The sequence below is a fragment of the Cavia porcellus genome, unplaced genomic scaffold (genome assembly GCF_034190915.1).
Source record: "Cavia porcellus strain 051 isolate PalLab524CR breed Dunkin Hartley unplaced genomic scaffold, mCavPor4.1 scaffold_19, whole genome shotgun sequence".
NCBI classification, from domain to species: domain Eukaryota; kingdom Metazoa; phylum Chordata; class Mammalia; order Rodentia; family Caviidae; genus Cavia; species Cavia porcellus.
Genome location: NW_026947502.1, coordinates 12,431,548 through 12,453,870, shown reverse-complemented (window position 1 = coordinate 12,453,870; position 22,323 = coordinate 12,431,548). Strand labels below are relative to the sequence as shown.

Genomic DNA, 22,323 nt, shown 5'->3' with positions numbered 1-22,323 from the left:
TGGCATGACAAAGCCTGGGGCTTCCTGGTCAGTGTAGGCTTAGCAGCACTAACAGAGAAATCACTGGTAGTCAGAGTGCTGTGCTGGCTGGTTCCCAGTGGGAGTGGCTACCACTCATATGACTGTGGTTAAGCAGGTGGTTGGAGAAGTACCCAGTTTAGCTGCAGAGCTAAACTGTGCTTATGCAGTCATCCTTTGAGTCTTCCTCTGAAGAACCCATGTTTTCACATCTTTCTCTTGAGTGTGTCCTGCTGCTGCTGCTACCATTGCTTACAAGTAAGTGTGGGTGGGCAGGAACATTTACAGTTGGAGAATGGTGGTGTATGTAGAGAGCAATACAAACATGGTCACATTTGTGCTTGTAATAGCGTAAGTTTAGAAGCAGCCTCAATGTTCATCATCGGGGTGTGGGTAAATGAATGTGGTATATCCGTGATGCAAACAGTGTGCTTGACTGAATGTGCTGACACAGAATGCCTTAAGTTATAATGTTACTGAAAAACATCAAGGAACAGAACAATGCGTACATCAGACTTCCATGTGTGTGTGTACATTGTAAGGGAGAAGGGAATCTCTATTCCAGGAAGGGGAGCTGGGAAATGGAAGGATTTGGAGAGGAAGTTGTACTTTTCATACACCATTTTTACTGTTTGAGTAGTTTACCAGGTAAGTCTGTGTGGACATATAAAAGTCTGTGTGGTATAAAAGAATTAATCTGAAACTTCAAAGCAAACTGTGAGTGGTTTCAGACACAGAAGCTTCTTTTTTTATTTTATTTTTTATTTCTTATTTTTTGGTACTGAGGATTGAACTCAATAGAAACTTCTTATTTGGTCATTTCAGGATTTTACTCACTTTTTCCTAGTGTATTTTTTTCTTTTATCTCTGTCTCTGTCTATGTATATGTGTCTCTTTCTCTCTGTCTCTATATAAATTCTGGGAAGTGAACACAGGGCTTTCTCAGTGAGCTACATCTTGAGCCTTTTTGAAATTTTGCAAGTGGGTCTTCCTAAATCACTAAATTTTTGGGTGTGGTGGTACATGCCTATAATTCCACCACTCAGGAGGCTGACTCAGGAGAATACCATGAGTTCAAGGTCTTCCTGGACCACATGGTGAGTTCGAAGTCACTGAGCTAGCAATGTAACAAGACTTTGTCTCAAAACCAACCAACCAACCAACCAACCAACCAACCACACACAAAACCCCCAAAACACTAAGTTGCTGTTTGCCTAGCCTGGGCTCAAATTTGCAATTCTTTTAGGGTTCTAGGATGCTGGGACTACAGGTATGTGCCACCATGCTCAGCTTCCTGATGCTTCCTAGAGAGAGGGAGATTTATGTGAGGACAGCTGTCCTTTGATAATGGATGTAAAATGGTTCTGGTTGACAATGACCTTTCCTTACTGTTAGTTCTCATCAGCTGTCTCTTCTGATGATTACAGGACTACTCCACAGTTCTCTCCAGGACAGTGGTCTTCAGGGTGAGGGGCTAGAACCCTCAACTCTGAGAACTGCTGCACATACAAGGGTTATGGCTGCACCCAAGTGAGATGAGCCCCAAACTCCAGAGGCTGAACCTTACAACTCATGTGTGAGCAGGGCTTCCTGCTCAATTTGATGCCTTTTATACCTGAGAATCATTGACATAGTCACTCATCCTTCAGACAGGACAACAGCAGTGACTTTGTCCTCATTCTCTAAAATGTTTCTTGCCATCTTCCTAAAATGTGCTCCCTTTGTGGTCCTGTGCTCTTTTCCTCTCCAGGGTCTTTGGAAGAGGAGATTGTAGTGGCATTGGGTCAGAATGCCCAGCTGCCTTGCACATACAGCCTGCCTGCCCCTGGGAGTTTCGTGCCTGTGTGCTGGGGCAGGGGAGCCTGCCCTGCATTCGACTGTTGGAATTTGATACTCAGGACTGATGAAAAGAATGTGACATATATGGCGTCCAGAAGATATACACTAGAGAGAGACTTCCACAAAGGAGATGTGTCCCTGACCATAACAAATGTGACTCTGGATGACAGTGGAACCTACTGCTGCCGGGTCCAATTCCCAGGTCCATTTAATGATGGCAAATTCAACATAAAGTTGGTTATCAGGCCAAGTGAGTACACCTTTAAATCCTTCTTTGTGCATAAGATTCACCAGTAGGTCATAGGAAACACACTGATCTTTTCACCTCTGCCCTACAGTCCTGGGATGGGTCCCGAAGACCTAATCCATGATGCCCAGTGAGGTGTAATACCCTCCATATGTCTTGAAACTTGACAGGACCCACAGAATAGGAAGAAAGGCCTAGACCAGCAGCTTTTTAGAATTATCTGGAGAGGTGTTTTTTTGTTTGTTTTTTTTTTATCTCAACAACTAAGTATGCTCAGTCACTACCTACAAACCAGAGAAATCAGAATTTCTGGAAGCAAAGCTGAGCATTAGCCTTTGAGTAAGTTTAATCCAAGTACAGCCAGGATTGTGAATCGCTGGACTGTGTATGTGTGTTGGAAGAGTGTGTGTCCTTGAATGTTTAAGAGTTACAGAGCACATACTTTGTTGCCAGATGTGGCAGAATTCAAAGCCAACTCTGCCTCATATCAGTTATGTGATCATGAGGAAGTTATTCAAACCTTATGACCTCCACTGTAAAATATAATATCTACCACAGGATGTGAAAGGGTTCATGCGATAATATTTAATGCAAAGCTTTTGATATTGCCACATGAATAGGTGTTAGTTCTGTTTTTATTTTGGCAGTAAAAACAATGATTGACTTTCAGTGTTTAGTAGATCGTCAGGGAAGGTGCCCCGAGGTAGGTTTAGAAACTGAAGATGTATTTCTCCTCATTTATTGTTTCATAATTTTCCGGCTGCCCCTTTGATTCCCTGAAACAAACTCCTTATTCTCAAGGAAGCCTCATGCTTAATGTTGGTTTCTGACATTAGTCGAGGTCACTCCCGCTCCGACTGCACAGAGAGGCTGGATTCCAACCCTTCCAAGGACTCTTACCACCGAAGGACGTGGACCAGGTAACTCAAGGAGCATAGAAGGAATCCATTGGTTAGTGTCTGAATTTAGAAGGTTTGGAGGATGAAAAAAGTTGATAGCATAGTTTAAGGGTAGAGGAAAGAGTTGCCACCGTGTACCTGAAATGATGTTCAAGATGAGGAAGGGGAGAGGCACACATGTGCTGGGGGAAAAACTTAGCGTTAGGAAAACTATGAAATACAATACATTAAGAGAAACACATTCTCAGCTTCTAAGCCTACCTGCAGGGCACCTTCCCTGAAGATCTACTAAACACTACAAATGGAGTCCCTGGGTTAGGATTCTAGATTAGCCACAAACTAGTATGGGACCTGAGCAAGATCTTTCACTTCTCTGGAATGCAGCTTCCTCTTCTGTCTAAACCATGTTTAGAGACTTTGGAATTTCACAACTCAGTGAGAATTTCCATCCTCTTCCACAGAAAAAATTTTGATGAGCCATGCATTTTGCCAAATAACAAAAAAAAAATGTTGAATTTTGCCATCACTATATTAAAAAGACACCATAAGACTTTATTTTACTTAAATTTTTGACCTTTCATAGTTCAATAAGAAATTATTCTTTTACCTTAATAAATATCAAATAAATTTGATCCAGTGGGACAACTCGTCTTACAGTCCTCACTATTCTGATGAACACTTGCATTGTTGAGGCTTCCTCAAGAATGTGCCCAGGTCCATGTTCAGGGACTAATGGGCTGGATTAGACAGCTAGAAGGTTCCTTTTAGGTGAAATACAGCCCATCAGCTTTCTCAGATTCCAGCCTCAGAAGGAATAGCTGGATTCTTCATGGAATTCATGGAGCACCTGCCCAGCATACACCACAGGAGAAGATAGGACGGAAGGAATCACATTAATCCAGGGAGTTAATCATATAGAATTTCTCCTCAAAATCCTAGTATCTCTGTGACATTCTATAGAGCACCTCCTTCTCTAAAATGAGCTAAAATAGGCAAGTCACAATGTCATCAGTGTCATAATCTAACCTTATCAGATTTGAGTAAGAAAGTATAACTAAATGCTCAGCCCAGGCTCTGCTCATAGTATGTGCTCACTGTATCTTAACTTTGTCATTAATTTTGTAAGTTCATAAAGCAGAATTAGATTATGGTCAAGTGCTCCAGTGATAGCTGTCATAGGTGCAAAGCCCAGTTCTTTCTGGCTTTGCAAAACCAGTTAAGTTGCTCCAGCTTCCTGAACCTCAGGTTTTCATCTATCCAGTGAGGGCAAGTCTGGTGCCTTTTCATAAATTTGTGAAAATTAAACACAAGATGTATAGAAAATGCTCAGTGTGGTACATGGTCCATACATGTCACTCAAATATGAGTTGCTGGTATTCCAGTCAGTATCTTCACCACTCTAAGGTTTTAGTTCTCTAGCAATTGGTAGCTAACATTTGCTGTGTGATTACTGAAGAAATTAAGCATGGTGGGAACAGATGATCACCCACATGGAGGTTCAGGTCGTACCAGATATTACACTCTGCCACTGTTTTCTGATAAAGAAGCTATCAGCTTAGATTCAGAGGGATTTGGGGGGACGTTTCATCACTGCTTCAGCACCCTTCCCTATTGCACCACTGAGTGGGCATCTACTGTATGCCACAGATGTGGGCAGATAGTGCCTGGGGAGTTCATTCCCCACAAGACAGGGCATTCCCTTGTTCATGCCTCTATCATGAACAGAGGTCTCCTTCCCTTTAGCTTTTGATTATTACTTAGTTCCTCCTAAAGCAAGAAAGTGGGGTCAACTTATATATCAAAGAATACTGGTATACCTCTAAGGTTTTTGAAAACAGTTAAACAAACGAAAGTTAACGTCTTCAAAAAGGAAAATAAAATTAACAAGTAAAAGTAATGCACAATGGATGACTTGTCTGAAATATATAGTATATGCCAATCTGGCAAATCAACTCTTATGCAGTTATATATAGCTTATTTTTAATGTGAATGTAGTTATATTTAATACATTGATATAAAATTTTAAAAGTGAATTCCAAGGACTGTTGAATTTCCTTAACCCATACTGAATACACAACACATGCATTATCTCTTCTTCCTGAAGCAGGTAGGATGGCTTTCTCAATTTTGTGAAAGCTTCGTGATCATGGTTAAAGTATCTCTCTAAGACTTAATTTCTTCATCTAAAAAGTGGGAGAAATAATAGTACCTACCTAACTATTGTCATGAGAATTAAATGCAATTGTGGGAATAGCACTAAGCATGATGTCTCCTGCATCGTAAATGCATATAAATGCACTTGCATACTTTTAGGATTATGTTGTTCCACCCTACTGCTGCCTCCACCCTAGCCACATGGGATTTTCCAGAATACACTGCAATGTCATTGGGTCATTCCACCATCTTGACTGACAGCAAATCTGTGTGGAGAAAGCTATGATAATGCAACAGTACTCATTTTCCTGATCATTTTCAAAGGCTCAGTTGGGTTTTGAGGAGCACACCTGTACACCCAGCACTCTGGAACACTGAACAGAAGAATCCTAAGTTTGAACTCAGCCTAAGAAAATTAGTAAGACCATGTCACAAATAAGTGCATGAATAAATGAGTGAATAGGCTGGCGACATACCTGGGTGCATATGCCGAGTTCAATCCTTGGCATATGCATACATACATGCACACATGTGCATGCATACACACACACACACACACACAAACACACACGGAAAAAGTCATCTGACCATTTAGACTGACAATAATAATAATTATACAGAAACAGGATAAATTTTCAGTTGAAAACTTGCAAGTGGTTAAGACTCATGTTTACTTAGAAGTTTCACTACTGTGATTTTATTTTTTGTTTGGTTTGGTACGGGGGATTGAACTTATAACTCTGTGTTTGCTAGGCAGGCACTTGAGTTTCTGAGCTAAATCCCTGGCCACTACTGTGATTTTTATACTTAAATTCCTTTCTAGGTAAGAAGAGCAAAGCTATGCGAAACATAATTTCTTTTACTTTTTTCTTAAATAATCTAGTGCAACTTTATAAAATTTATACCACAGTCTATTGAACTATAATCAAGTAAACCTTTTATACACCTTTAAAGATTTAGACTTTAAGGTTTCCACACGGCGACTGTGACCTTTAAGGGGCTTCAAAGTGTGTGACTCAGTCATCGAGATGAGTTGGCCTGCTCGGTTTCTGGAGGGGTGCAGTCTATGGTAGTGGTTTTAGAATGCAGAGTTCCTGAGCTTAGGGCCTGGGTGCATCTTGCTCTCTGCTCTGCCCTCGGTACCCGGTGCAGAGCACTGCACACTCGCTAACTAAACACACAGGCGAAGCAGTAAACAAATGCACACAGAGAAGGCTGCTGAGTGGTGGCCAAGCACTGCGTCCCTCCTCACAGCGGCAGCAATGCCCAAAGGAAGGGTGTTCAGGCTGTGTAAGTCACAGTGTGTGTGCAAAGCCATGTGGACCTGAGGTGGAGGCCATTTCTGTCACTCACTGAACTGTGCAAACTTGGGAAAGTCACGTCCTGAAAGCTCAGTTTCGTCACCTATCTAGGGGACCTCAACTCCCACTTTAAGACAGCTGCACTGAATGATCAATAAGATCCTGCATTCATGAAGACAGTTTAGCACGATGCCTGGTTCCTGCTAAACTGTACCGATAGCATAGTTTTACTCTGGAGGCAACCAAATACTTTATCTTCCCTCTACTGAATAAATCCTAACCTTTTTCAAGAAAATTATTTCATTATCTTTCAAAATATGGTTACTATCAGGGCTGAGTTTATCATTTTACTGGATTATTGCAGAACTCTTGGGGACACCAATGACAAAGTAAACTATGTTTTATTGTAAATCCTGCTGGAAGAATTATCTCATAAAATAGAGGAAGTAGGCTCATTATCTAGGAGAAAAATAGTCATCTTAAAGTTGATTCTAAAGCATTCAGTGAATTTTGTGATCTTTCAGTTATTGTGAAGAGTATGGAGACTTAATTTTAAATAGAATTATAGACATCGTTAAGTGTTTACTTGACTGAGACCTTTAAAAAAATTCTTAACTGTTGTTTATTTTCCTCTGTGTGCATGTGTGTATGTGCGTGTGTCAGAGACACAGACCTCGGGGATGCACCATGAGAAAAATCAAACTGTAAGTAACCATTTCTGTGCCCTAACATCATGCTCAACCGAGTGGGAAGGACGTGTGGTGGTAGATTTCCTTCATGCCTACCCTTTCCTGGGGAGAAAGCCCTGACCTTGCTTGCCTTCAGATTCACGGGCTGCAGTGCATGACCACAGTTCTGCCACGGGCCGAGGTGGGGAGCCAAGGAGGGTATCAGTGCAGAGCCCTGGCACACGTTGCAAAACCAAAATCCAGTATCGGCATCTGGCTCCTCTCCTCACATCTCACGTCCAGCACAGCTGGGGCCCACTCAAAGACTCCTTGGTCTTCTTCCACTAGGGGTTTTCTCCTCTTGTTTTCTTTACGATCCTGATGAGAAAAGTTGTATCAGTTTATCTACTTATACATGACAAGACACCAAGAGGGATGTTAAAATCCAAACTCTATACATTTAATTATGAGGTATCCTTCATTTTACCACAAAGGTAGTATCCCTCAATTTCTGAGAGCAAAAGAAAACCCACAGGGTTGCAGCCATGACTGAAATTCCTTGAGGAGCTATTTTAGGAGTCTGCACTCTGTCGTGCATGTCTCCTCCTCATGTGTTCACGATGGGTGCTCAGCATCGGATGACCCAGGGCAGCCTGGGAAGTGACCTCCATGTGCCTGCCAAGTCTGAGGCACAAGGATGCCTAGCATCCAGCCTTTACATCACCGCAGGAGTAATGCAGGCTCAGGAAAAGTGCAAGCGTGTATCAGATTGGAAAATTTAACTTCTGTGATATTTTGGTTTTAAAAGTGTTTGCTATGATTGTTTTTTAAGAGAATGAAATTCTAGAAAGCTTTTTATGTAACACTCAGGTATCAAGAATTATATTAATTAGAAAAATGACAATATTCACCTGCACTAAGTGAGCACATATCCTGTATCACTCCAAGTACTATGAACTTTAGATTTTCTGTGACATCATTTCCGAACAACTCTACTGTGTCCCTGAACTCCTGGCATTGATTGGGAAATTGGACCCTGGACAATCTGGATGCAAAACCCTGGCCCTTAAATCAATTTTCATAGCAAAGCATGATTAATAGTCAGGACTTTGCCACCAGACAGGCCTCCCTGCCCATCAACAGATGAATGGATAAAGAAAACGTGGTCTATGTGCAGAGTGGGGTACTGCTCAGCCAGAAAGAATACATTTGAGTGATTTGTGGGAAAATGAATGGAGCACAACAGCATAAGACTGAATGAAATAAGGTGAATAAAGAAGGTGAAATATCACATGGTTGCTCTAATATGAGAGCTCCAAAATACAAATAATTAATGAGAGACAGTAGGAAAGAATAGAACAGGGGTTCACTGAATGACTTCAACTGTAGACTACTCTGCAATACCCTCAGGAGCACAGGGTATTAAATGAATGAGACTCCAGGCTACATCTGTTCTAAGGAAAGGTGTGGGGAGAAGCCCTGGTGCCAAGAGCTCATTCTACACACACAGCACAAAGGGAAGGATTTTAAATCTTTGTTAACTCCCAAAATGGAGCTAACCGATGTCCATGATGGTTTGAGTCTTGTCTAGAAGGAAAAGATTGAGGGTTTCAGGCCCATGTCTGTGAGGCTGACAGGGTCGGTCCAGTTCACACACTGTTATGCTGGCTGTGTACACTGCTGGTTTTCTGGCCATCCACAGCTTCAATTCTGTTTGTGTTTTCACAGCAAATGTTCACACTGGTTAAGGAGTTCCAAGCCTCTGGAGCCACCACCAAACTCGGTGTCTACATCACAGCCGGAGTCAGCGCTGTTGTGGCCCTCATGTTTATTTTTGGTGCTTTAACTCTCCTGTGTAAGTCATTGGATGTTTTTGTCTCTTCCTCTGGGACTGTCCCTATAGGAACCAATGCAATCCGAGATAAAAATATCTCTTTATAATCATTCCTAAAGCTTATTAACTGAATATATATTTGCCCCTATAAACTCTCACACTAATAATAACCAATAATCAGTGATTCCCTGTGTCAGATCTGCTGGGCACTGAACATTCTGCATATGTTTTATTGCCATCACCATCTTAAAGGACAGGTAGTATTACTATCCCATATCATGGTAGAGGAATGTGAAGCTTAGAGACAGCAGGACTCTTTCCCAGGGTTTCAGAGTCAACAAATGGCAAAGCTGACACTGAAATCTAGGCACATAGATTCCAGTACCTGTCTCCATCCATATCATTAGTTAAGAAACCTCACTTTTCAAATTTACAAATATGCCTAGGTTTAATAGGAAACACATTCCATGAAAACAACCCTGTGCTGTGACTATGGATCATGACAAAGGTCATCACATTTTCCTCCTTTTCACAACTCTTGGCATATACATTTTTTACTGCTTCTTTTATTTAAAAAACTTTAAAATATACTTACTTAGTAATTAATTATTTAAAGTATAATTGACATGATATATATATATCATATTGACAGTCTATTCACATTTGATGGTCATACAGGGAAACCACCATTTTATTCAAGATCCAAACATTTGTCCTTTTTTTAATTTGGAAGAGAATAAAACCAAATGAGATAGAATAGATTCAAACAAAACAAAACAATGAACATGGTACATGACTTTAAACAAAATACCAGGAAATCAATAATGGCTACCATAATGCCTCTTGTTGTCTTCAAAAGAACTGGCCGTACCATCAGGCATAATAAAATTAAACAAAACAGTACAGAATTAAGCCAATAAAATAAAAAACAATGAAAGCAGTGCAGAACTTCAAAACAAGATAACAGTAAAACACAGTGGGTACCATAACGTATCTTGTTATCTTCAAAGTAGCTGTCATACCCTCAGACATGACACAATCAAAACAAAATAGAATAATATCAGTCAAAACAAAACAATGAAAGCAATACAGGGCTTCAAAACAATATAATAGGAAACCAATAATGGCTACCATAATATATTTTGCTATCTTTGAAATAGCTGTGCATGCCATCAAATATAATAAAATTAGATGAACTGAAACAGAAAACCAAACTAAAAAGAACAATGAAAACAATATGGGTGTCAAAGTATGACAATAGATTACCAATGGCCACTGCCTTCCCTTCTTAGACACTTCCTCCACTTTCACCTTCACAGGATGTATTGTGAATTTTGGATCCCACTAACTCCTTTAGCTTTTATACCAGGGAGGGATCACAGTATTCACAATATTCATGAGCATGATCTAAGTGGTATCCATTTACCCACAAGAGCCTCAAGGTTCTCTTTCTTTAGAGTTGAGCATTTTTCCATTGTATAACAGTGCCATGTCTTTCTTATGAAGTCTGCATCTGATGGGCAAGATACCCCCACTTCTTTCTGATTCCCTGCCATATAGAGCATTTTTTATCTCTTTTGACTTTTAGTCTATGAACCTCCTTTATGGTTAAATGTGTTTCTTGTAGAAAGCATATTGATGGACCCTGTCTCCTGATCCCATCAGCCCATGTTTCTTTTTATTGGTGAATTGAGACCATCTTTATTAGTCATTATCGCCAACACGCTCTGCCTCATTTTTGTCATGCTGTTTTCCTGCTGTTGGTTGCTTACTTTTCCCCTCTATTCCGTTGTTTGCCCTACTCTGTGATCCTACTCTGCTGCTGGGCCTGGAACCATGGTCTTTTTTTTTTTTTTTTTTTAAATCTTTTTCTAGAATTTCATTCAGTATTCTTTCTAGGGTTAGTTTGGTGGTCATGAATTCCTTCTTTGTCATGAAAGTTGTTCTTTGTCATGGAATTATCTTGTTTCTACATTAATTTTTTTTTTTTTTTTTTGGTACTGGGATCAAACTCATGACCCAGTGCTTGCCAGACAGGTGCTTGTGCCGCTGAGCTAAATCCCTGGCTCTCCATTAAATTTGAAAGATAGTTTTGCAAGGTATATCAATCTGGGTTGGAAGTTGTTTTCTTTCAGAACTTTACTCTGTGAGCTTCAATTCTCACTTTATTTTCTTCCTGTCTCCTTCCTCCTTCTTGTCTTCCCCATGATGTAGTATTCCAGCACCTGCACTGTTTCTGTCAGAGAGGCTATTTACCCTGATGCTTACTGTTCTGCCATCTTCTCAGAAACCTGCAAGATCCAAACATTTGCAACACCCTAGAGGTCTCACATCCTTTTATAATTGTGGTATATTCTTTTTTCTTGAGGGAAAAGGTCAAGGCCTTAGAGTTAAATATATGTTTCCTAAAAGGACTTGCTTAATATATAGACACGATGTAGTGTGCCTAAACATCCTGCATTTACCCGGATTGAAGGGGGTTCCTAAGATACAGGACTACCAATGGTAAAGCCGACAGTCTGGGAGAACTCAGAGTAGGTGACTCATTCCAATTGCTGCCTGAAGTTCCCAGTACTTTCAGCAGGTTAACTCCACACAATATCCCTAAGTGATAGATAGGAATATCATTCTAATGGAGAACAAGGATGCTGAAAGCTTAAATACCTTGGCCACATTTGCACACTTAACTGATGAGTATAGGAATTGAAACAGGAGACACCTCTCTCCTGCTCATTATCTTTTCTGTCATTATTGTTAAGTGAACTGTTCAGAGTAAGAAATGATCCCATCCATACTTACCTGCTTACCCAGAGATAGAAGTAAAGTTTGGGAAATGACCACACGAAAGTAAGATATAAAGGTTATTAAGGGACAGTGATAAAACTGACTACATTTTTGAGTTCAAAAGTTAGAGACTATTATAGTTTAATGGATAATCAAGAATGGGAAAAATTTGACATTTTATTCATGCACATATACAGGAATCCTAAGTATCCACGGGTTCCAAGCAAGATGGCACATTTTAATTCCTGACTTCACAGCCACAAACTGTTTCAATAATGGCCAACAATTCTGTCTTATACTCAGTCTGTGAGATGTCCATCCAGATCCCATTGGTACTCAAACCTTCTTTCTCCCTCTCCTGACTGATGACACAGAAGAGCCTCTTGGCTTTGGCAAGGGCTCAACCCCCTTCAATCCTTTCATCTGAACCATCTTCCTCTTCTTTTGCATTGTGGCTGTTTTCATTAATCCACAGGTTCCTCTCCAGGGGCTCCCATTTCTCACTCTCCTTTCCAGCCATTGTTCCTGCTCATCCTCTCTGCACTGTGACTGTCCATCACCTTGCTTTTATTCTTGAAACACCATCACCATTTGAATAGTTTTGGTCAGACTCACCGAGGCCCTGTGTTAGGCTAACTCTCTCTGAGGTTGTCTTCTCTGCAGCTGATCTTTCTTCTACTACTTCCTGAACCCTTGCTTCCCCATCCTAGGAAGTCTTGGCTTCTGAAACACCATTGTCCTACTTGACTGGCGACCCCTTTTCAGCTATGTGGCTGTTTCCTTTTTTGCCTGACCTTTAGATGTTGAGATTCCTTGGCTCTTAACTCTTTAAATTGTGGCAGATGCTTTCATGGGCTTTAATGTCATCTTTAATTTAGTTCTCCAGCACTTTAAGTATTGATGATATTTGTCTGACTTTCCAGGTGGCAGGTTTGCTTTTAAGTCTAACACATTTAACAAGTTGAAAACGAAGCTCCCACTGCCACATTCCACCTTCCCACAGCCCAACCTTTCCCTCATGTCTTCATAATTTCACCACTGTCTACCTGGCAGCCCAAGTAAGAAATGCGGAAGTCATTTATGCAACTTCTCTTTCCTTCCTTTTAATTCAGAGTCTGACTTTAATTCCTGTAACCTTTGTCTAACAGCTATCTAAAATCTAGCCAAGAATGTGTAAGCTAGGCATGTAACTTCAGCTTTCCGGAGTCTAAGACAGGAGGATCACTGTAAGTTTGAGGCCAGCCTGGGTTACATGGTGAGGTCAAGGGCAACCTGAACTATACAACCCATCCTTGTCTCAAGACAAATAAAATAAATCTCAAATCCCTTCATTATATTTGTCTAATTTCTTTATTCCTGTTTCTAACCTGCACTCCATTTAACAGTCTTAAGTGTAATTAAGACTTAAGTCAGATCGTATTTCTGTCCTTCAGTTTCCTTCAGGTGTTAGTATAAAATCCAAACTCTTCATTATGGCTGAGAAGTCCTGTAGCACAGTGGTCCTCATTTTCATGGACCAGTTTCATGGAGGACAATTTTTTCATGGTTGGGGGACCTCAAGGTTGGTTTGGGATCATTCAATAATTTATTGAATGCTTCATTTCTATTATTATTATCTGATAATACATGGTGAGGTAATTATACCACTCACTGTAATGCACAGAAGGTTGGAGCTCTGAGCTTGATTTTCTGCCCCAAGGTAGTCCTGTAATGTGGAAATGCATAATGTGACAGCTGTGTGTTGCTCATCTCCAGTCTGCCCCACTGTTTTACTTTGGTTGCTGTCACTGTAGAAAACCCTACTCTAGAAATAAGGGCAGGATTTTCAATGTTTTGTGATAATCTCAGGATATTCCAATTTCAATTTAATCTACAATGTACGGAGAACTGAAGTTAATCTCCAGCATAGATTTGTTACTTTATTTGGTTTTTGGGTTGGTTTTCTTTTTTTTTTTTTAATTCGAGTTCTCACTATGTAACACAAGATGGCCTTGAACTCACTTATGTAGCCCAGACTGCCTTGAACTCACAGTGATTCCTCTGCCTCAGCCTCCCCAGTGCTGGGACTACAGGTGTGAGCCACTATGCCAGGGTCAAACATATTTTTAAGGACACTGTCAGTTGCAAAGTCAAGCAAGTGAACCTCTTCTAGAGTATTCAAAGTCAAGTGACCTGACCTAATTCACACATGGGTCCCATATCTATTATTTCTTAAATTTGAGCTATTTTGTATTTGGGAAGTAATACTTAAACTCCTTTGAAAGCTGAGATAAGTGAACATACAGCAGCTGGTGGAAAGAAGCTCCTGAATCAATCTCTTGCAAAGTGTCAAAAATTCTGACATTCACAAGACACTCTTAAGAGTTCAGTTTAGCTCTGAATGCATCCACTTTCTCTGCCGACCTTAACACAGTTATCGTTCTCCCCTGAAGTGACAGACTGTTCACTGAACAAATTGAATACATCTCATAAGTAAGCAATTTTTATGACTCATTATGTGTCACTGAGTTGTGCTGCCAATGAGTGCTGATTTTTAAAAGATATCTCTGGAATAATTTTATAATTCAAAAGCTATGGCCAGTGATTTACATTTATAAAGCAATCTCAGTCCTGTGCGTAAGAGAAGATGTGTGAGCTAAGGCAAGGAAGGGGTAAAGGTAAAGATTTCCATTTCCATAAAAAGAAAAAATAAAAACAGCATGAAAACATTCTTTTCTGTGTTATTCAAAATCTAGTTGCCTGCAGATCTGCTATATTGTTATTGCTGTCTATGATAATTTTCCTTGGCTGTTGGTCATCCTTGTTACATTCGACTTCCTTGAAGGAAAACCAAGAATCTTTGCATTTGTAATGCTGTATTCCTGCTTGAATATGAAATATAGCTACCATATACCTGCCTACAAATGTCTATCACCAGCCTAGTCAAGGAATGTACTAAGCCCCTGAGATAAAACATGTTACAGTTTACTTACTAAATAATGTTTATGAAAACAGACCTCCCTCTCTCTCACTCTCACTCTCCCCAGTTTTGTAGCACTGGAGACATATTTTATTTTGTTAAACTGCCCATATTGGTCTCCAACCTCTACCTCTTAGCCTCTCCAGTGCTCAGATTACAAGAATGCACCACCTTGTCCAGCACTTTTTTCTTTTCTTTTATAAATATCTCCCTCATTAAAATGTAAGTATCATAAAGTTAGGTCTGTTTTTTATTTTAATGAGAAAAAAGAAAAAAATGGAAAAATCAAGAAGGAAACAGACCTGGAAAACAACAAAAGCAAAATGACAAAGAACAAAAACCAAAACAATAGCTATGGAGGTTTTCAAAACAGGATGATTGGAATTTAACAATGGCTTTATACTGCATCTTGTTATCTTCAAAATAGTTACTCAGGTAACCAGATACAAGTTTAAAAGAAAACAAATTGAACAACACATTGGATTTCAAAAACAAGAGAGAAGGAAATCCCATCCCCCACGGTTACCACAACACACACTGCCTTCCTCCAAATAGGTGCCCCGCCCACCAAGTCAATCAAACAATACAACCATGGAGCTTTCCTTTCAGCTCAGTTGCTGTCATTGCACCCTGAGTTGCTCTGAATCAGCCAGTGGCTTGGGATGGGGATTCTCTTCTGGTTTCCCATCCTGTGCACCAGCTGGCTTACTGATCCCTATGGTGGAGCTTGGCTCATGGGATGGCTGAAATCAGGTCTTATAGTTCATCTTTGTGTCCCCAGGTGGCAAGCTGTCAGCCACAGGAAATGTGTCCCATAGTAAGAACAATGCATCTTAGTTTCTTATATGCAGAGTACATATAAGAAAGTTCTTACATGCACATTGAGAGTTTCCTTTAATTCATTTTAAGACCATATTTTCCTAAAACAGACAAAAACCATTTTGTTTTAGTGAGCCTATTTTAGTTCTTGTTTATCTGTAAAACTACTTTGAGTAACATTTTTCTCCTTTTACGTAGGGTACTTTCACAGGAAAAAGAACTCACAGAATGCAAGGTGAGAATTACAGGATTGGGGAGAAGGGTATGTTGGAGGCCTGGGTTCTAATCAGGCTTTGATGTTTGCTCAGGGAAACTCTGACCTGGGGTTTGGGAGCTAAACTCACACTTCTTTTATGCCCTAAGCCAGTGGTGGCGAACTGATGGCACATGTGCAACAGTGGGCTCTTTGTATCACTAAAAACTCTCAAATGTTCATCATTTAAAAGAGGCGCCTATGTCTTAGTCACTTTGATCCTTGCTGCGACCCTCCACTGCAACTTAAAGGGAGAGAGGTCTAACTTATGTTTTCAATTTTCACAAGTGGTCTCCTGGCTCCAAGGCAGGAAGCAGGTGGTAGAAGACTCTGGTGGAGGAGAGCTGCTCATATCGTGCACCAGGAAACATCACACACTAGGGATTCTTCTTTTGCATCCTAAGACATAACTCAGCTCTGGCTTTCTCATGATCCTTCCAAAAGCCTCACCTCTAACACATGTTAGAAGGGGATATTCTAGATTTGAGCTGTGACAGCTTAATTCTGAAATGAAAATTCAGCATGTTGCTTCTTGAGTTCTTAAGTTATAGAATTTATATCCCCATTCCCCATTAATGATAAACATTTTTTATCACTATAGTATTACTTTTAGGGAAGCAAATGTCCATTTTCCAGGGTCTGGGCTGGACACTGGCTTACCAACGTTAACAAGAAAACCAGAATTTATTTTCAGAGTTCTTATAGCCAAAATCCATCAGTTTTATCTCTAATTGAATATTAGGATCATCTGACCACTTATGTGCAATATGAAGGATTAACTCCAGAGCAACTGAATCAGAATCTTGGGTTGCAATCTGAGCAAATAGTTTATTAAAAACTCTCCAGGATTTGCTCACAGGAGAACATCTACACCATTCGTGTGTGTGTGTGTGTGTGTGTGTGTATGTGTGTGTGTGTGTGTGTGTGTGTGTGTGTGTGTATTTGTGTGATGCTGGGGATTGACCTGGGGGCTTCACATGTGCTAGGCAAGTGCTTTGCCACTAAGCTACATCTCCAGCATTTTAATTTTGTTTGGAGACAGAGTCTTGCTAAGTTGCCCAGGAAGCTTTCAACTTGTATCCTCTTGCCTCAGCTTTCTGAGCAGCTGGGATAATGAGATGCAGTACAGAGGCTCACTCTGGAGGTGACTGTAACATGGAACCAGGGCTGAGAAACCCAGGTCTGTTATAGGTCTTTGTCTTGATGTCCATGCCTGACTCTACATATACATGCCTTTCAAATAAGCAGAGTTATAGAATCACTATATTTTAAATTTTTCTGACCTTTGATACAGGGGAATGAAATATATTTTGGAAAAAAATGCTACTGAATCCTACTATATAAATCATTTTAGATAAGTAAAATATGGTATATTAGCTTGCTATGGTGGCACATGCCTATGATTCCAGCACTCTGGAGGCTGAGGCAGGAGCATTGTCATAAATTAAAGGTCATCCTGGGCTACGTAATGAGTTTAAGTCCAGCCTGCACTGCATAGCAAAACCCTGTCTCAAACAAACAAATGTCATATTACAAACACAAAATAATGTGCAGTAATAAAGTGAGGTCAGATAAAATATTGAATTGTAGGATCAATATTCTTCATTAGACTTAAAACATGAAAATATGATGCTATTGACAGGTAACGCTGATAGGCACTCATTAATCTGTTATTTGTAAAATTATGTAGTTTATATTCATTTCTGTCTGTAAATTGTTAACTCTATGCAATTAGGAACTGACAACAGTATCCCCAGCATAGTCCCAGACACCTACTAATAATATATATAAATCTATATTTATATATACATATGTCGAGAGAGAGAGAGAGAGAGAGAGAGAGAGAGAGAGAGAGAGAGAGAGAGAGAATCTGATCCCTAGGGCTTACACCTGATAGGCAAGTGCTCTACCACAGCAATAGCCCCAGCTGTATTCAGACTTTTGTTTTTTTTGGTTTCCAGACAGGCTCCCATTAGGTTGCCTAGGCTGGGCTCCAACTTTTGATCTTACTGCCTCAGCCTCTCAAGTAGCTGCAATTACAGGCATGTGCCATCAGCCTGGGAGCAACCAATACAATTAAATGAATGAATGAATATTTCTCACAGTAGCTCTGTGAGGCAGGGCTCTAATGATTCCCATTTTATAGATGAGGATGCTGAGATACAAAGTTTACTAATATACAGTACAGGTGGGATTTTTGTGTTCTGTTCACTGCTGTTATCTGCAGGTATGTAAAATCATGTGTAACACACTAAACATTTCTTGAATGAAAATAGAAAACAACACAATTTACCCAAGCCACAGGATACAGTAAGACAATATTCAAACTCAAGCCTGATTAAATCTATAACATTCGTTTCTTTTTCTTTTCCTTTGTGAAATTGTTGAAGGCCGTGAAAGAACTGCAGTGACATGAGCAGAACCACAACAGTACGAGAGCCAGTAGACCCCTTCACCTAAGCTCCTCACTGGGAATGGCATCCTGGCTTTATCTGTTTCTCTATATGGACCACGGTTTTTTCTGAACCATTTGTAAGGAAGTTACAGAATCCTGACACTTCAACTCAACGCTTCAGCCTGTGTTTTCTGAGAAAAAAATGCACTTTTTACACCTAAGAAAATTGATATTAGCTCCAATTTTCTTAGCTCTTTGCCAAATTATCACCCCCCCCATTGGTATCCCACTGAGGATCATGCTCTGCCTTTGCTTGCAGCCTGTTCAGATAAACCTGTTCTTCTAGCCTATTCCACAGGTGTGTCATTGGGAAATGCCTAAGTCAGCCTCGGCATTTTGTTTTCACAGCCTCATCACTCTGGCCAGCCGTCTTCCCTCGGGACTCACAAACGCAGGGGCAGAAGGGATTCACTCACAGGAGAACATCTACACCATTGAGGAGAATGTCTACACCACGGAGAATGTCTACAGCACAGAGAACGTTTACACCATGGAGGATGTCTACACCATGGAGGAAAACGTCTACGAAGTGGAGGATTCCAGTGACCACTCCTGCTCTGTCAGCAGCAGGCAGCCAGAGTGATGACCTCTGGCTCTTCCATGCTGTTGGTTTCAGTCCCATCACTGTTCACCTTGGTACTGTCCTCTTCAAAACAGATACGTGACTGGTTTTGCAGGTTCTCCCCACAGCCTCCTAAAAGGATATCTCTGTTTTCAGAAGATAACAAGCTCACATGGGGATTCAGCGGTGACCCATGCTGAATGTAGGCATAGGATAACTTCTGTTTTCCAGCCTCCATGGCTGCCCAACCCAGAGACTTCTAACTGTGTACCTTAGAGCTCAAAAATGCTTTTATACAGATTAAGAAGCCTTTGTTTCACCAGGGTTTGAACCTAAGGTCCTGCTCTTAAACCCATTTTAGAAAATTTTATTTTGAGACAGATTGTTGCTAATTCACTAAATTGCCCAGGCTGGGCTCAAACTCATGATATTTCTGCCTCAGTCTTCCTGAGTGTTGGTAACAAAGGCATATGCCCAGTATTGGACGAGGAATTCTTGATATGAGGTCTCTGGACCTCCAGAGAAGTCAGGCACATGTTGCATCTATACAGCTGGAAATAAGGAAATTTGTGTGTCGAGATCTATGCATGCTTTTCTGGGGGGAGGGTATAAAAATCCTAAAGGGACCAGTGATTTTCATAAGGTCTCTGATCCTTAAAGAGTTAAGCAGGACCACATTAGTACTCTGTGATCTTAAACTCCCTTCTGAGTCTCAAAGCTCTTGCCTATTTGAATGCTGTCTCCCAGTGTGAGCACCTCTGTGTAGCTCTTTCCCACCTCCATTAAGAAGCATGTTCAGTCTGTGGTGTGGACAGAGCTCCTGGGGACAGGGAAGTGTCCCTTGTGTTTGGGCTAACTTGTGTTGTCTTCATGGGGAAGTAACTCCTCTCTTCTCCCCTCCCCCTCTTGTTCTTTTTATGTTCTCTTCCTCTTTTTATGTTTTTTCCTTCGTTTTGTGTCAAAGCAGTGTTTTTCACAAAAGACTCAACCAGTCACTGGGTATACATTTTTCTGATGGAAAGCGGGCAGAGGCCCCCAGATCTCTGTACTGTCAACATCATTCCCTAGAAGGAAGATAGCGGTCCCTATGTGTAAGTCTCAAGATGACGGAACTAGGTTTGTGTGCTTTTTGCTCATCCTCCAGTGCTGGCCTGGTTCTCCCACACAGCAGAAATAGACTAATTCGCTTCAGAATGAAGACTTAAGTAAGCAAGTTACCTTCCCCACAAGACGTTTCCATGGAAGAGCTCAAGAAGAGCCCAACTCTTCACAAGTGCCCACTTCCACTCTTACTCAGCCACAGTGGTCTTGGTCTCCAACATCGCTTCCTTCTTGAGGTGCCTGGCAGGCTGGGGCTCTTTTGCCTGCTCCCCGCCTTCTGCGAGCTCCTTAATAAATCAGCCCTGTGGCCCTGTCACTGCCTGCACATGCACCTCTGGAGCAGAGGGCTGCATTGCTCCAGAGTTGCTCTCCGGAGGCCCCCTGGTCCTTGGGGATGAGCCTCCTGCTTGTTTCCAGCTCCCTGGCCGTCTGTGTATGAATTGCGATGTGTAGGCTGCACCTAAGTGGGAGGGCACTGGCTTTCTTGAGAAAGCTATGTAAGGGAGACCATTTTATAGTCACCCATTGGGGACCTGGCCAAGATCTCTAGCTGCCTGTATGAGTGGTACAGTGAAAGGGTGAAATAAGACAGAGACAATAGGGGAATAACGGTACAATTCAAAAAAGCTAAGTGGTGCAGGGCATGGTGTCATACACCTGTAATCCCAGCCCTTGGGAGGCTGAGGCAGGAGAAGTTTGAGGTTAGCCTGGACTGTACAGCTAGCCTGAACTACTGTCATTGGCAACACCCTATCTCAAAAACTTGAAAAAATTAAATAAATAGAACTAAGTGGTTTTATTTACTTTACTTTTTTCCTAATTTGAAAAATACTTTTTAAGTGGTTACCATGTCCTGGGATCCTTGGTGCTGGGGCCATGGGTGCCTCCCTGGTTCCGGGGAATGTCTAGCTGACCTGACTTTGCGGAATGCAGTTCATGCCCATTCATCCATTCAGTGAAGATTCATTAACCACTTCTTCATGCCACACACTGTGTCTTAAGACTGCAGCCTCTCAGTGAATGAAAGTTAAGACTCCTTGCTCTTGCTATCTTAAATCAAAAGACAAAAGTTACAGAATTGTATATATAACCAGAGAGGGATTTTTACTTTAAAAATGTGGAATGGATGGGCATAGTGATGCACACCTATAATCCTCGCACTCAGGAGGCTGAGGCAAGAGGATCTCTACAAATTTCAAGCCAGCTGGGCAACATAGTGAGTTCAGTCCAGCCTGAGCTCTACAGCATGACTGTCTCAGAAACACAAAATGAAACCAAACCAAACCAAAAACACCCCAAAATAACATGGCTCCAGCATGGAGACAAAAGTTTGAGGTAGACCTTCCCTTTCTTCCTTTAGCATGTTTCTGTGAGTTTGCACTATTTTTTCCATTTCGTTTTGTAATAAACATTTAAATTTAAGCATGATATCAGTGTTTCCTTATCTTTTTTCTACCCCATAGGAGAAAGTGAAGACTTGGAGAGGTCATGGTCAGTCAAGGCTAGTGATAGATTGTAGCATTACGTCAAGACTGGAACTTGGTTTTCAAGATAGGATTCACTGTACATTACACACTTGGAATGGAGAAGGTGGCATAGAACGGGGGCAGGAGAACTTCCTACAAAGAGCCTATAAACGTGGAAATTGTTATTTAAAGAATTTAAAATAGCTAGGCATGTTGGGGAACACCTGTAATCTCAGCACTAAGGAGGCTGAGGCAGGAGGGTTGCTGCGAGTTTGAGGCCAAGCTAGGCTACAGACAGAATGACAGCATCACTGGTCAGTCATGGAATAGGGAACTGGAAAGCCTTGAATCTTTCTAAATCACAATGTAATTTTCTAAAAGCACTCACTTTTAAGAAACAAAGCACATGTGTAATCCCAGTACTTGGGAAGCTGAGGCAGGAAGAATACTGTGAATTCAAAAAGCCAACCTGAGTTCGGTATTCAGTGGCCAGCCTGAGCTACATAAGGAGACCCTGATTTAATAATAATAGTAGTAATAAAATAGTAGTAAAAAATAGTTGTAATAACAATAACAACAACAACAACAAATTTCAGCTCTCCCCTTCCAAAATCATAAGATCAATAATCCTATGTTTTTTATAAGTTAACCAGTTTGTGTGAATATGTAAGTATTGGATAAGCTGGAGAATTATATATTAGCTTTTTAGTTTATGTCTCTAACAAAAAATAAAGCTTTGTTATTAGTTTTATTGGTTTCATATAGAACACTACATTTTGAAGTTCTTTAAAACTTTAAGAAGTTCTAGATGATTGTCTAAAGTTTTTTAAAAAAGCATTTATTTTGTGAGGAGCTAAATGTTATTTCTGATTGTATAAACTAAGTCACTGACATATTTGGCATTTAAATGGTGCCTGAATCTAAATATCGTTTAAGAAATCACTGCTGAAAAGCAATGGAAGGG

The 22,323-nt window shown here is 40.7% G+C and overlaps 1 protein-coding gene across 3 annotated transcripts; it reads left to right on the top strand.

Annotated features, from left to right (window-relative positions):
* The first annotated feature begins 99 nt into the window (after window positions 1-99).
* LOC100730653 (hepatitis A virus cellular receptor 2-like) lies at window positions 100-21,321 on the top strand. 3 transcript variants are annotated; one of them, XM_063230703.1, is made up of 7 exons: window positions 120-276; window positions 1,769-2,107; window positions 2,941-3,026; window positions 7,103-7,162; window positions 8,855-8,981; window positions 15,721-15,757; window positions 18,579-21,321. In XM_063230703.1, the coding sequence occupies exons 1-7, from the start codon at window positions 183-185 to the stop codon at window positions 18,811-18,813; spliced, it is 978 nt and encodes a 325-aa protein (XP_063086773.1). In that variant the 5' UTR covers window positions 120-182; the 3' UTR covers window positions 18,814-21,321. The 3 variants fall into 3 exon arrangements, with proteins under 3 accessions (XP_063086771.1, XP_063086772.1, XP_063086773.1); XM_063230701.1 differs by lacking the exon at window positions 15,721-15,757 and having other exon boundaries at window positions 100-276; XM_063230702.1 differs by lacking the exon at window positions 15,721-15,757 and having other exon boundaries at window positions 107-276; window positions 2,941-3,024; window positions 7,122-7,162.
* Window positions 21,322-22,323: the final 1,002 nt, after the last annotated feature.